This window comes from Diadema antillarum, unplaced genomic scaffold (genome assembly GCF_040938485.1).
Source record: "Diadema antillarum isolate AM-2024a unplaced genomic scaffold, OU_Dant_1.0 seq00001162_RagTag, whole genome shotgun sequence".
Classification (NCBI taxonomy): Eukaryota; Metazoa; Echinodermata; class Echinoidea; order Diadematoida; family Diadematidae; genus Diadema; species Diadema antillarum.
The window spans coordinates 292,030-306,430 of NW_027271971.1; the positions used below are offsets into that span (position 1 = coordinate 292,030).

General features: G+C 38.2%; 1 protein-coding gene across 1 annotated transcript in view; it reads right to left on the reverse strand.

The window, feature by feature from the left end:
- Nucleotides 1-584: 584 nt before the first annotated feature.
- LOC139744356 (uncharacterized) overlaps nt 585-14,401 on the reverse strand; it is a 28,328-nt gene continuing 14,511 nt past the window's right edge. Inside the window, exon 2 of the mRNA XM_071654798.1 lies at nt 585-1,989. Within this exon, the coding sequence (XP_071510899.1) occupies nt 585-1,976 (1,392 nt within the window). The 5' untranslated portion in view covers nt 1,977-1,989. The remainder of the gene's footprint in view (nt 1,990-14,401) is intronic.

Sequence of the window (14,401 nt, forward strand, 5' to 3'; positions counted from 1 at the left end):
TTGTACGTTATGCACCTAACTGTAGAGGACTTTCATAGTACTGGGTTATTACCGAACATTTCATATTACTTCTTTTCCAACATTTTTCGTACTCGAATAATACATGTTAACTATCAAAACTATAAAGTACTTCATTTGAATAGACTTTACCATTGATATGATTACTGAAACATTCACCTCTCGAACTCAGCCATTGATACTATAACATAATCTATTATAATTTCATCTTTACACATCTTATTCGATAATTTCCTCACCCCGATGTACGGCACATTAGCTCGCTGCTAGTACTTGTATTGAATAGACTTTAGGTCATATCGCCGAGATAATTCATACAACATTCAGCCGCCAAACAATGGAAAGACCTCGTAAATGTAACAATTATTATCCATCTCAAATGCGTAATAGGTTTGCCTGACACGCAGGGGTTTGATTACAATAAGTAGGCACATATTTCAGTAAAAGTCGTGTGAAGACTTTTCAGGGTGTTACGGTCGTGAGGTAAAGAAGTGAATTTGAAATCTTCGAAGACTAGTCCTACCGTATGTCGGCACTGCGTGTTTTTGTTTTGTTTTGTTCTGTTTTTACGTGGGAAGCTCGATGAAATATAACCTGGAACTGGCAAAAGCTATTACGTTCCTCGATAGGCAAGTCATGTAGCACCAAGACGGGTGTATTCCTTCCAAGCGCACGTCCTCAAACTCCTTCACCTGCTCGAGGCGAGTGCCAGCAAGGACAAAGAGGGACAGGCTCAGGACGCGGGAAGTGACGCGCGCAACCAGAACTCTGTCCTCGCTGTCCACAGTCGCGTACAAGTACTCGGGGTATCCCGTGGACTGGAGGGTGCTGCCCAAGTAACCTTGCGCATCGGACACCGCCACGGTACTCGGAACGATGTCGCATGTGCATGCGATGATGATGCCGGTCTTGGTGACGCTGATCTGCCTGGGACGAATGGCATCCGACCGCAAAACCTTCTGGGGGCGTTCTCCTGTGAAGTCATACACGTTGATCTTCCTGCTTGAGTCAACCGCGTATATGTTATTCTCTTGGTCTCGGCAGAGCCTGGAGTAATACCCCTCGAGGGTGTCTTCCCGCTTAAACTGTTGATGGGTCAGTGTGCCATCGCCATTGTACACACGCAAATTATTTTCCGCTGCTGAAATGACGAAATGTCCACTGGACAAGCATGCGATGTCATAAATCCCACCGACCTCTTCCCCGAGAAAATCAGCCTTAATACCAGACATGGAAAAGGAGTGTGCCCCAGGTCTGCGGCGTCCGTAGCCAATAACAACACTATCTGGAGACAGTGTTGCCATGCCGGCAGCCACATGAGGTAAATCAACCTCTCGAAGTATTGCCACTGCGCTCCGAGGATGAGACATTCTTGTAGACGAAAGCATGTTGTCATTGCTCCCATGGATAGTCTCCCCAGATCGACTGCTGCCTCCGAGGTTTGCCTGAGACCCTGACTGAGGACGGGCGTGGTAATTGAGTGCATCAGCTGCTGATAAGACATTATGCGTCTCAAAGAAGCACTTCAGCTGTCGATGGCTGCCTTCGCATGCCTCACACATAAAGATATCGCAGTCACTGCAGAAAGCTTCCGCCCGAACGTCGTCGTCACAAGAGGTGCACGTCGGCGGAGTTCCCCGTCGCGCTCGCCCGCATCTCCCGAGGATCTTGAAGTGATCGATGACGGCATTGACGACGAAATTCCTTGGGAGGTTGTCGACACGATTCTCCGGGAGGATAGTGACTATCCTGCAAATTGGACACTCGAGGGAGCTCCAGCGCGAAGACGACTTGAGATAGCCCTGCAGGCAGCGCAGACAGAAGGTATGTCCACAGATGAGTAGGGACGCGTCATGGTAGACGTCATGGCAAAACGTACATAACAAGCACTGGGTTAATGAGTGCGCCATTACGTAAAGTGTCAAGTCCAGCTTGTGCCCGTCAGCGCAGTGTATCATTTATGGTCAGCATCTGCAGAAACAAACATGAAAATGACAACGATTCAGTAACTCTGAAGATTGTACTGTAAACACGTTCTAGTCCGATAGCATTATAAAAACAGTGCATAGAAAACAACAAAACGTAACTGGAAACTCAATAGGGGATTAAACAGTAGATGAGCAACTTTACCAAAATTTACACGATGATTAACAACAGCAATGTTGTAATTATCAACTTTAATAGCAATTTACAGGTGTCTGACAGGTGTACCTTTTAACCTTCTCAGTAGAAATCACTTCCAGAAGTAACACGACCCTTGCGAATTGACTTTTGATCAGACTTGGGAGGCGACGTCTCACCTCTCTGATCAGACTTAAGCGTCGGATCTCAGTAGGCCCTCTACAGTGTAAATGGAAGGTATTTACAATCTTGACTCGCAAAGGGATCTAAAATATTGCGGAATTGTATGCCGCCGCAAGAACATGAATGTTGGTTTCCATGCTCTATTTTTGGTTTGTTGTCCCGTTTTCGCCGTGAAGGCCGACACATTTCCGCACTGAGGAATGACAATAATCATGTCCTTGATGCATTAACCACCCTGCAAAGAACTCTTCAAATAAGGCCCTGCATTGTTCAACAGACCAGAATTATATCCACAGGAAATGTGAACTTTGCCCAGGCATAAGTATAATAATGTACAGCACCCCCCACACACACACACGCACACACACACACACACACTCCCCCATTCTCCGCCAACATCGAATCTGGGTATCATGAAAGTTGTCCGCTCTGGTGCCTGAGAAGTTATCAGTCTCTAACAATCACCATAGTAACAACCAGAGACCAGAGCTTCTCAGCCAGTCAAAACCAAGAATTTCGCCGAAATTGTCAGAGACTGACAACTTGGCGGGGCCGACAATGTTCATTAAATAATGCTGTCAAGAAGTCACTGGGATAAGCTGTCGCCCACTCGTATACGCAGCACACTGCAAATCAATGACGGCGACGTAGGATATAATTAGTCGCGAGTAAAAACTGGGATGGAAGCGTCTGTAACGAGGAACTTACTTCGCCTATATTTTATGTGTGTGTGCGTATGTGTGTTTTACGATGTCTGTACGATTAAGCAGAACTTTTTTTACACTTCGAATACTTTGATTTAGTTGAATGTCTGTATTCCTTCCATTGTGAAAACGATGGTGACGTCAAACGAAATTCCGATAAAAATATAAAAAAGTGTGTGTGTGTGTGTGTTTTACATGCGTTCCTATGGGCACAAGCATGCCTGAAAATAATTTCGATCACCTTGCCCTATCGAAAATCGTATGATGGTCTTTGCACGGGATGTTGCTATCATGATTACGTCTCAGAAATATGCGAATTGTGTGTATATGTATGACGGACATTCATACAGGAGCAAAAACCAAGAGTGGCTGTTCACTCTTTTTTGTTTGTTTGTTTTATACTAAAGGCTTCAAATACAGGGATGGTATGGGGATATCGTTGATATCAATGCTATGTTTTGCATTGTTTTCGCAGCACAGACACTGGCAACGGCCATGTACGTGTATCCACCTGAGCATAATTGTTGATTGTGTCGTATCTGTGGCCATAATGTTATCTCCCTTGTTTTGTGTCTTTTTTCTCAAGGGTCAGTGTGTTCCCACGAACCTGCTGTTCCCATACACGTCGAAGTGGAAGATCTGTCAATGTCAGAGTGTTTCTTTGTTGTAACGATGGCTGACACATTGATTTACTGCTTGCGACTGGTCTTGTGCCAAACAGTATGAAGATTGCACAAATTATTCCTATTTGTATCACAAAAAGGGGGAGGGAGGACGACGTCAATAATTACAGACAAAGTTGTTTAAAGAATAATCACATATGGGAACTGTGATTTTTCTTTTTCAGAATTAGTTACACATTTTCAAAATAATGTAGGTCTACAAGTTAGATTTAGAAAAAAAAAACACAACTTATTTAACGCTCGCGGTACTTACCTTTATTGAGAAAGTTACACATGACCTTTTTACATATTTACACACAAAAGGCATCTTTCTGGACTTCTCCACGGCTTTTGATACATCAAACAAGATACTTCTCTTTAAATTATCCCATTACGGCATACGTGGAAAAACCTTGAAGTGGCTCACGGTTTAATAAAAACAATTAAATGGAGTGTTTCACAAGAACGTTTACTCGGCCCATTGGCTTATATAATTTACATCAATTATTTTCATTACAGGTCCTCAGACAAAATCTCATTTCCATCATGCATTTGCGGATAACTCTAATCTTTTCTACTGTCATTAGGACCCCAATATTTTGATAAGAACAGTAAATGATGAATATATACAGTGGAACTATGCGCACAATTATCACTGAATATTGGAACGACGAAGTATATCCTTTCTTCTTCTTCTTCTTCTTCTTCTTCTTCTTCTCTCTCCTTTTTAGTAATACTTTAGACTGCTTACCGACAATAATTTATTGTATTTGACACGACTCCTCTGGAAGAAGTTACTTTCACTAAATTTCTATGTATTTGCGTTGATAATATTAAGCTTTCATGGATGTGTCATATGAATTACATTTGCAAAATTATGTCACGTGACACTGGCATAATGAACAAGTTCAAATATTGTGATTATACCTTCCTTTATCGGCACTCTACGACACTCTATTTAAGTTTGATACTACCGTATTTGAATGATGGAGTTCTTGCCTGGCGCAATATCAGACATTATTAGATAATAATGATAATGATAATAATAACAATAATAATAATAACAATAATAATAATAATAATAATGATAATAATGATAATAATAGTGGCCTCTCATAATGCGCTGAAGTCCATCAAGAATGATGCTCATGGCGCTCTTACGTAACCAGCATTAACATTACATAATACAACCATGCAATATTCAAATACGATAACTTATCAGAACAATCAAATACAAACATAAACAAAATACTTTACTATACTTAATGAAATTGATCTTAGAACACAAGAAAAACCCATGTACGAAAAACGAACTTCTTTTATCAATTATTACAAAAGATGGCCCTCAGAATTGTTTATAATCTTCGTACCCGAGCACATACTCATGGGCTGTATGACTCATGGGCTTAACTCGTGGCTGCATGATTCATGAGTGTCGAACTCGTGACGCGCAGATAAAATATTTCACCATTTACTTCATCAATAAAAGTCATTTACATAAATACATAATTATCCCGCACGAAAATCCCTTGAATTTCATCCCCCCTTGATGAGAATTGCACATACCTAACAATACATTTGTTTATACAGGACCAATATTTTGGAATAGATTAGATATTATATATTAGATATATATAGCTGTGCTGTGCGGAGCTGTGCATGTGATACAATACAATTTGTTAATTTAATGTTTGGGTATATATACCTGATTAAATTGATTCTGGTTTATTCTTTGTGTCACATGTATGTCTTCTTCATACTTCTGTACACAATATCAACAATTTTGATGAACAGCAAAGTACTAAAACTAATATTATATCAATATTGACTTTTTATGAGTGAACGTAGAAACCCCAAAACTTCTTATCACTCATATAACATTATATTTCGATAAAAGATATTATTTCATAAGTGCCTTGAAAGAATGCAATTTGGTGGTTGTCTTAATTTGCTCAGGGAGATTGTTCCAAACGTCAGGTCCATGATGTCTAATTGACTTGTGAGCTATCATTAACTTGGGATTGTGGAGGTGATAATCTTTAGAATGTCGAGTTGGGTAAGCATGGACGCTGGAGTTCAGAGTGAATAGCTTGTGGAAAGAGGAAGGGAGGGTGTTGGATTTGTATTTGTACATGAATATTGCGCTTTGTAATGTATGAATATCGTGGATTTTCAAAGTTTTCAATTTAAAAAATAATGGTTCAGAATTTGCAAGATAATGTGAGTTGGTACAAATGCGGAGTGCTCTTTTTTGGAGGAGATGAACTGATTGGATTTTTGTCTTTTAGAATTTGCCCATATCATATTGCAGTATGTGATGTATGGTAAAATCAGTGCATTATGTAAAATAAAAAGAGACTTTTCTATCAAAAAATCTTTCAGTTCAAACAATATACCTATGTTTCTTGATACAATATTACTTATATTATTTACATGTTCATTCCAGGTAAGATTAGAATCAATAGTTACACCAAGAAATTTCGAAAACTTTTTTTTCTACAAGGGGTAGCCCATCAATATATAAATTACATTCAATATCAGAATGAACGTTTTTAAAATATATGAAACTAATTTTATCAATATCTAAAGATAATTTATTGCATTTGAACCAGGAAGAAACTTTACCTAATTCAAAATTAAGTGTGTGGATAAGTATCTGTGGATCTTTATGTGAATAAAATATATTTGTATCATCTGCAAACAAAATGTAAGTTAATATTGAGGTAATATTTGGTTATGCTGTGTTTGAATTTGTCACATCGATGTAATTCATTTTATTTTTTATTTGAATTGATTTGAGAAGCAAAATTAATATGAACGAACGAGTAATCAATAACACGCATGCACGATGAAAACAAACGTGCAGAGACGTCAACATAATTAAGTAATTCAAAAAGCAGAATACATACATTTGATGAGGCTTAAAGAAATGATACATTTGAGTGACAAATAATTAAGGAGATGGCGATGGGGGACAGCCAGTACAGGGAAACTTATTAAAGATTATTGGTCCGACCACTTACAATATAATAAACATACAAGAAAAAAAAAGTGTGATCACCAAAAATCCAGTACATATTACTTAACCAATGCCAATCAAACTCAGAACATAACCACATCAAGTGACAGGGAATACAAGCAACGACTGATGGCAACTCATAGTGCTTCGCTCAAGATTTCGTCAGCATGACATTTTCAGGGCTCTTATTGATATAATATATATATATATATATATATATATATATACATATATATATATATAATCATAATTATATTTATTTATTTATCATATAAATATGACCATGCATCACAAAACCAACAAAAAGTCAGATATAGGTTTTTACTTCAGGACAGATTCTAAAAGAGCAGACTCTAAGCTATAAAATGATGTATATATATATATATATATATATATAACTCAAATCAAATGGACTCTCCTAACCTATCTAAATATTGGAAAGAAAGCATACACTTCGGAAAAATGTAAACTGAGAAAAGGGGCTCTGAAGTATAGGGTCTATTAAAACACTTAATCTTTACCCAGCCGTGCTAGCTGTGCAATGAATGGGACAAAAAACAGGATGTAAACCAGTGGAGCAACAACAATAAAGGGATTATCAAATTAAGCTGAAATTAAGCATGCTTTATCAACACATTCTGTCCATGTTTAATGCCAACTTTCAAAGCTGTTGTGTAATTCTGTCTAAAGCTATCAGAGTTGAAAATTAAAAGTGTGTACTGTGTTTTTAAGAATTGAAAGGAGATTCTATAAGACACCCCTTATCACACTATTCTACAAAAAGTGTGCGAGAAAAACTGTCAAAAATGCAATTTCCTGTTCGTTTTATGATTCCAAACTGTAGCATAATGTATAAGAAGACTTGCTCTTTCAGAATATATGAAAAACTCAAGATTGGCTAGGTTGACCCATTTCACCTATTTTCAGTCCTCACATAAATTCAGTGCACGCGACTTTTTGTTGGTTTTGTAATGCACGGTCATATACATATATATATATAATATTATTATTGTTATATTAATACAACAATCTCATGCCGTCATAGACTACATGCAAGTAGTATTCAAAAATGTAAAAGAAAACACACAAGATGACACAAAAGGGCCCCATTTCATTAAAAAAAAAAGTTGTTATGATGTCAACTCTTGCTGGAATGACAATTGTCATGGTACTGACAAGAATCCAGCTTCCTGATTGGCTGTTGCTAATATTAGTTGCCATTCCAGCAAGACTTGTCATCCTAAAATCTTTTATGAAATGCGTCCCAGGTCCGAATATTGTTCTTTTGGAACTGGGAAAGGGCAGAAAAAAAAACCACACAAGTGCAATTCCATATAATATTCATGCTTATCTTTGTCATACCTAAGAAGAAGAAAAAAATCAAAGTTTCCTCAACTGTTATCTTATCAGCGAACATGTAAAGTTATGTTACGGGAAACATTTTAATGGTGATGCTGTTTTCATGTATTTCCAAGAAACCCCAGCTCTTGTGAGGTTCATCATTACAAATGTTTGCTTGTCTTTAATAGCGACAGATTATAGTTTTATGAATAAACAACACCCCCATAACCAGTAAAAACCGCATGAAACCAAACAGCGGAAGTAACATTTTCTCTTTTTTTGTTTTAGTTTAAATTTTGGAAAACATTCATTTTTTTTTCATTTCAATTTATTTTCATATTTCTCACATATATCACATTAAAGCATATAAATACGAAAATTATACAAAACATAATTTAGATGAGACTTCATCAGAATGTACAGAAGTTTGATTTGGTATAAACACGAGGTCTGTATGCATGCGAATTAAACTGTAGTCATAATGCGAAAAAATATGATGGGGCCTGCGTAAAAGCATTAGCTTGTACAGCCGCAGGTCCCGTAAGTAATCAGATTAGGGGAAGTTTAAAGTACGGATGTTTTTTAAGACCAACTATATCTAGGGAAACCGATTTAAACAAACAAAACAAAAAATCCAATTAAATATATGTCACTAAATAAAAATACAGAAAACAGAAAACAGAAAACAGAAATGTCACATGTTGCAGCAGTGAACAACAACTGCAGATATTCAAGGGGTGTGTTGCAGAGTATAGAAAATGGCGTAACTGTATGTCATAAATACATAAGTAGAAGGTGGAATAATGAGATTTGTCGTGAATGTAAACAATACCGAAAGCTCAGGAGTAACATTCCAGCATGGGTCCTAAAACCAAGCATTCCGTGTGACCATAGTAACCGACAGCTGTCACGCGCGAGAATTTCGATAACCGAGTGGAACAATAGGTGCATGAACAGCGCAACAGGCAGACTGTTCAAAAATAGTGTTCATGGTTAGGATCCCGCCGGACTAAGGTGGGATAGACAAGGGGTAACATGTAAAGAGCAACAAGAACTATATACTATGCATGTCGTACAATGTAGCTGCTAAGAAGATATTGCTTCAGTTTTCGTTTGAATGAGGTTACAGTGGTATAACTTACAAGTTCCATAGGGAGTTCGTTCCAATATTTGGGCCCAGCGAACATAATGTTTTTTTTCGCGAAAATTGTTCGGGTACGTGGAAGGTGATATGCGTAACGTTGACGAGTTGGATAATCATGAACTGTATAATTTCTTGTAAACATTCAATGTCTCGTCTGAGAATATTTTTCGGCAACTGGCTTACTGGTGTTTGGCTGGTGAACCTTGATGAAAGCTCAGCAGTATGACTGTCTAGACAGAGTCTGATATTTCTCAAACCGCAAAAAATTGCTGAACACTTCCTCATTATCGTGCCAATCCAATATGTATTATATATATATATATGGATTAATGGGGCATAACAGGGAAATCAAATAAAAATGAATGCAATATGCACGAGCGCACAACTATTAATAGGTATCGGCGGTACAGACAAAAGAAATTAAACGACACGGTATATAACATTTATGACATAGAAATGAAATGAAACCAAAGCCTATACAAAAATGTGAATAGTGTGGAAGCAGCAATATTAGCAAAACCCCTCAATGAAACTTTGAGGGAAATTGGACAATCGCTTAAAAGTTACGATTTTTAATTTATTTACTTTTTAAATTTCGGTGCCGTCGTCGCTAGATAATGAGACTACAATAATACGCTTCATGACGCCATTTTGGACAATATATATGAATTATAAAGAAAATTCAAAGTAATGTCACTTTTATGGCATACTGAAAGAGCTCTTGACTTACCTCTTTCAGAAAAAAAAAGAATGTTACCTTTCACATATGTCAGTAACACGTTGGTAGAATGAGGACTTTTAATGAAAAAAGACATTTCGTGGAGTTCTATATACTTATCACATTTTCTTTCAATATTGTAGTGCACAAAAATAAACAACGGCGTCATGAAGAGTCGCAGTCTCCTTATTTAGCGATGACGGCACCGACATTTTAAAAACTTTTACTTTGGATCACTGGTGCGCGTGCGCAAGAAAGTGGAAAGCGTGAGCCGTCTGACAGCTGGTGAGTGTGATGTCACAATGCCCACATACATAACAATGACCGTACGCTTCGCAAGCACCGCCCACAAACAGGTGGTGGACTTGACTCGTGTCAAACTTTGCGAAGTTTCAGTTCATTCATTCATTCATTCATTCATTCATTCATTCATTCATTCATTCATTCATTCATTTCATTTATTTCATTCTCATTTTTCTTCCAACAAAGCATAACACAAAGTAAATCAAAAATTCATCGTAAGCATATGATGGCGTTCACATAAGCATAATGGCGTTCACACTGCCAAAAGATCACAATTCAATTCAATTAAATTCAATTCAATTCACTTCAATTCACTTCAATCGTCCAATAAAAAAAAAGAAATACAGGAAATTCAGCGTGGGATTTTTACATATAAATGGCGAAGCATAAAAAATAATATATTCGAGAGAGAGAGAGAACATGAAATAGTACATGATATATAAATAAATAACTGAACATGCATGCAAAGTCAAACTGAAAAAACAATCGTATAAAAACTCAATTGGCATGATGTTAGAAACTCTAGAAACCTTCCATGTTGCTACGTTCCCAGTCTAATCCCCCATGTGCATACGTCCTTGGACAAGATGTTTTACCCACTATGTCCCTCTCGACCCAGGTGTATAAATGGGTACCTGGCAATGCTACGGTAATGATAATAGCAGGGCCCTCTGGCAGAGCAGTGGTAACACTGAAGAGACTACCCTGGATAAATAAGACCTTACTACTACTACTACTTACTATGTCCACGATAAATTGAAACAACTCGACCTAAAATACAACACAAAAAGCAAATTAACACAATCAAAAATAATATCAGTGATTATATCATGAATATGAATTTCTCTCAAAATTCCAACAATATAACACATAATCACTTTACAAATTCTGAGATATATAATAACAAATATAATCATTGTAATTATGAACGAACTATCGGAATAACGAGCTTTCGGCATAACGCAACAAATGTCCGGACTAGCGAACCCCATTTTATTTTTGGATTAACGAACAAACGAAATGAGTGTTTCGGAATAGCCAATTAGCTTTCGGAATAACGAACCTTCGGAAGAACAAATATCATCCTACAAAATAAAGAAAGGACATTTATCTGGAAACTGATATAGCAAAGAAGAAAAAAGGACGAAGAGGAGTAAAATGAGTAAGAGAAGCAGAAGTATGAAGAAGAGGTAATACAGATATTTAGACGCATATCTGTCGTCACTTTCGTAACGAAGTCAAATTATTTTCAATTTCAATTTATTTATTTTCATTCTTTTTTCAACAAAACATAACACAAAATGAATCGGGAATCATAAGCATAATTATGCATTCGACTTTGCAAAGGATACATGATGCAGATAAAGATATACATTAAAAAAAAGAATTGAGAGGTCCATTAAAAAGCATGAATGGATATTGTGAACTACTAAAAAATAATTCTTATATGAAATACTTATTTGCAAATACTTAGCACAAAAATAATCTAAACAGGACAGAATAAAACAGGAGAAACACAACAACATGATACGACTTGACAATGAATGGAAAGAATGGAAGGAAAGAAAGAAAGAAAATTATGAAAACAAAGAGAATAGGTGCTACGCCGCGGTCACACTGGCAAAAGATCGAGAAGTTTAGGATCGCCATCTTTAAGATCTCGAAGTTTTGTCTGTGTGACCGCAAACTTTTCGCGAAAATTCTCACTCCAACTGGGGATGTTCCCTCCTCCCCCGCCAAACCTCTCGATTTTTCACGACTAGAAACTGACACTTCGCGATCTTTGTCGCGTGACCAGCCCACCATCTCTTTTCGGGCGGTGTCTCAGAAGCGCACGGCTATCGTGTTGTACAGGTGTTCATTGCTACGTCACAATCACGATAGGAACCAGACGGCGCGCACTATTTCCCCAAAGTTAGTTTGTCTGCCAGTGGCCAGTGTGACCGGACGACTACAGATCGCGAAGAATTCGCGATCTAAAACCTCTCGTGTTTTTTTTTTTTTTTTTTGCCAGTCTGAAAACACTGAGAATAGAGACAAAAAGGGACAATACATTTAATAGATAACAGGTCTATGAATGATGCGGGGAAAGCAATTAGTCAGGCAACTTATAATCGCTGGGATCGTAGTATTGATTTGAGTGTTTGTTTGAAAGGGAACAAAATAACATTTTACAACAAACCCCTGTCTGCAGACAGTCAAATTTGGGTTGAGTTTCGATCAAGAGCCACAACGAGGGAATGAGAGAGAGAGAGGGAGAGAGAGAGAGAGAGAGGGGGGGGGGGGAGAGAAATGGTTCCCGTTTCACAACGTCGATGTGTGGGATCAGGGAGGTGAGACGACTCACCTCCCGGGTGGGATCCAGCACAACAATCATTGTATGTGAGAAAAGAAAATCAATGTCGTAGTCTGGAGAGGTGCATGAGTTATAAAACACACACACACACACACACACACACACTCACACACACACACCAAAGTTCTCTAGTGACAGAGAATGAAAGGAACATAAAAGGCCCATAAAGGGATGTTTCCTCCTCCCCCGTCAAACCTCTCGATTTTTCACGGCTAGAAACTGAAACTTCGCGATCTTTGTCACGTGACCAGCCCACCATCTGCTTTCGGGCGGTGCCTCAAAAGCGCACGGCTATTGTGTTGTACAGGTGTTCATTGCTACGTCACAATCACGATAGGAACCAGACGGCGCGCACTATTGCCCCAAAGTTAGTTTGACAGCAAGTTGCCAGTGTGACCGGACGACCACAGATCGCGAAGACTTCGCGATCTAAAACTTCTCGCTTTTTTTTTTTTGCCAGTCTGAAAACATTGAGACTAGAGACAAAAGGGACAATACATAAATAGATAACAGGTCTGTGGCTGACACGGGGAAAGCAATTACTCAGGCAACTTATAATCGCTGGGATCATAGTTTTGATTTCAGTGTTTGTTTGAAAACGAACGAAATAACATTTATATAATATTGACTGGACTTTTAAGGAAATACCAGAAAATATCGCCCAAACTGAAAGAATATTTTCTGGTCTCTCCCTCAGGGCCAGTCAATATCATAATTATTACCTACCCCCAGGTAAATTAGGAAAATATGTGAATACGGCTATACACTATGATATAGATCAAGCCACATTTGACTTACCTGTAGATGATAACCAACATGTCGAATAATATTGCAAAATTGTTCATCAATGTACATCATTCAACTCCAACTTCCAAGATACATTGTATTATGTAGCTGTGACAGGCGAACTTCAAACATCTGAACGTAATTACACTTTGTTTTTGCTTCTGTTTCAATTTGGAGAGTTGTAATAACTAATGGTCACTGTGCAGTTACTGAGCACAAATGGACTCGTCATTGTTTGACACGTATAGTGCTGCTGGAAGTGGTCGACCTTGTATTAGTTGATTTAGTGGCGTTCTTCTGCGATGCGTGTGTCCCGGATTTGTGAATGTCTCCTCTTTGTGATTGACCGGAATGTTTACATGTAAAGTGAATGGCGAGACCCGGATGAAGGGTGACAAGCACTAATATCGCCCGCTGACCTCGACGACCGATCAAAATACCAACTACAATTGCCCCGCAAAACTACCTCATATAAGTAATAATTTTCATATACCCCTGTCTGTAGACAGTCAAATTTGGGTTGAGTTTCGATCAAGAGCCATAACGAGGGAATGAGAGAGAGAGAGAGAGAGAGAGAGAGGGGGGGGGGGGAGGGGGAGAGAAATGGTTCCCGTTTCACAACGTCGATGTGTGGAATACAGCACAACAATCATTGTATGTGAGAAAGGGCAATCAATGTCGTAGTCTGGAGAGGTGCATGAGATATAAAACACACACACACGCACACACACACACACACACACACACACCAAAGCATTCTAGAGAATGAAAGGAACAGAAAAGGCCCATAAAGCGGAGACGGGTAACGAAAAAAAAAAGAAGAAAAAAAACAACAACAACAACAACTGATAATACAGGTCAGGAACAATATAACTGAATCCGGTCAATTGAGAGCACATAAACACGTATGAACAGAGATATAATGTTTTGTGGAATCCGACTAACTGAGTTATTTGGTGTGGGCCAGCCGTGAATCCTAGACGCCCTCATTACGAGCTATTTTCGCCTTTTGATTTGCTGGGTTGTTCAAGTCGATGCTCTGAAGC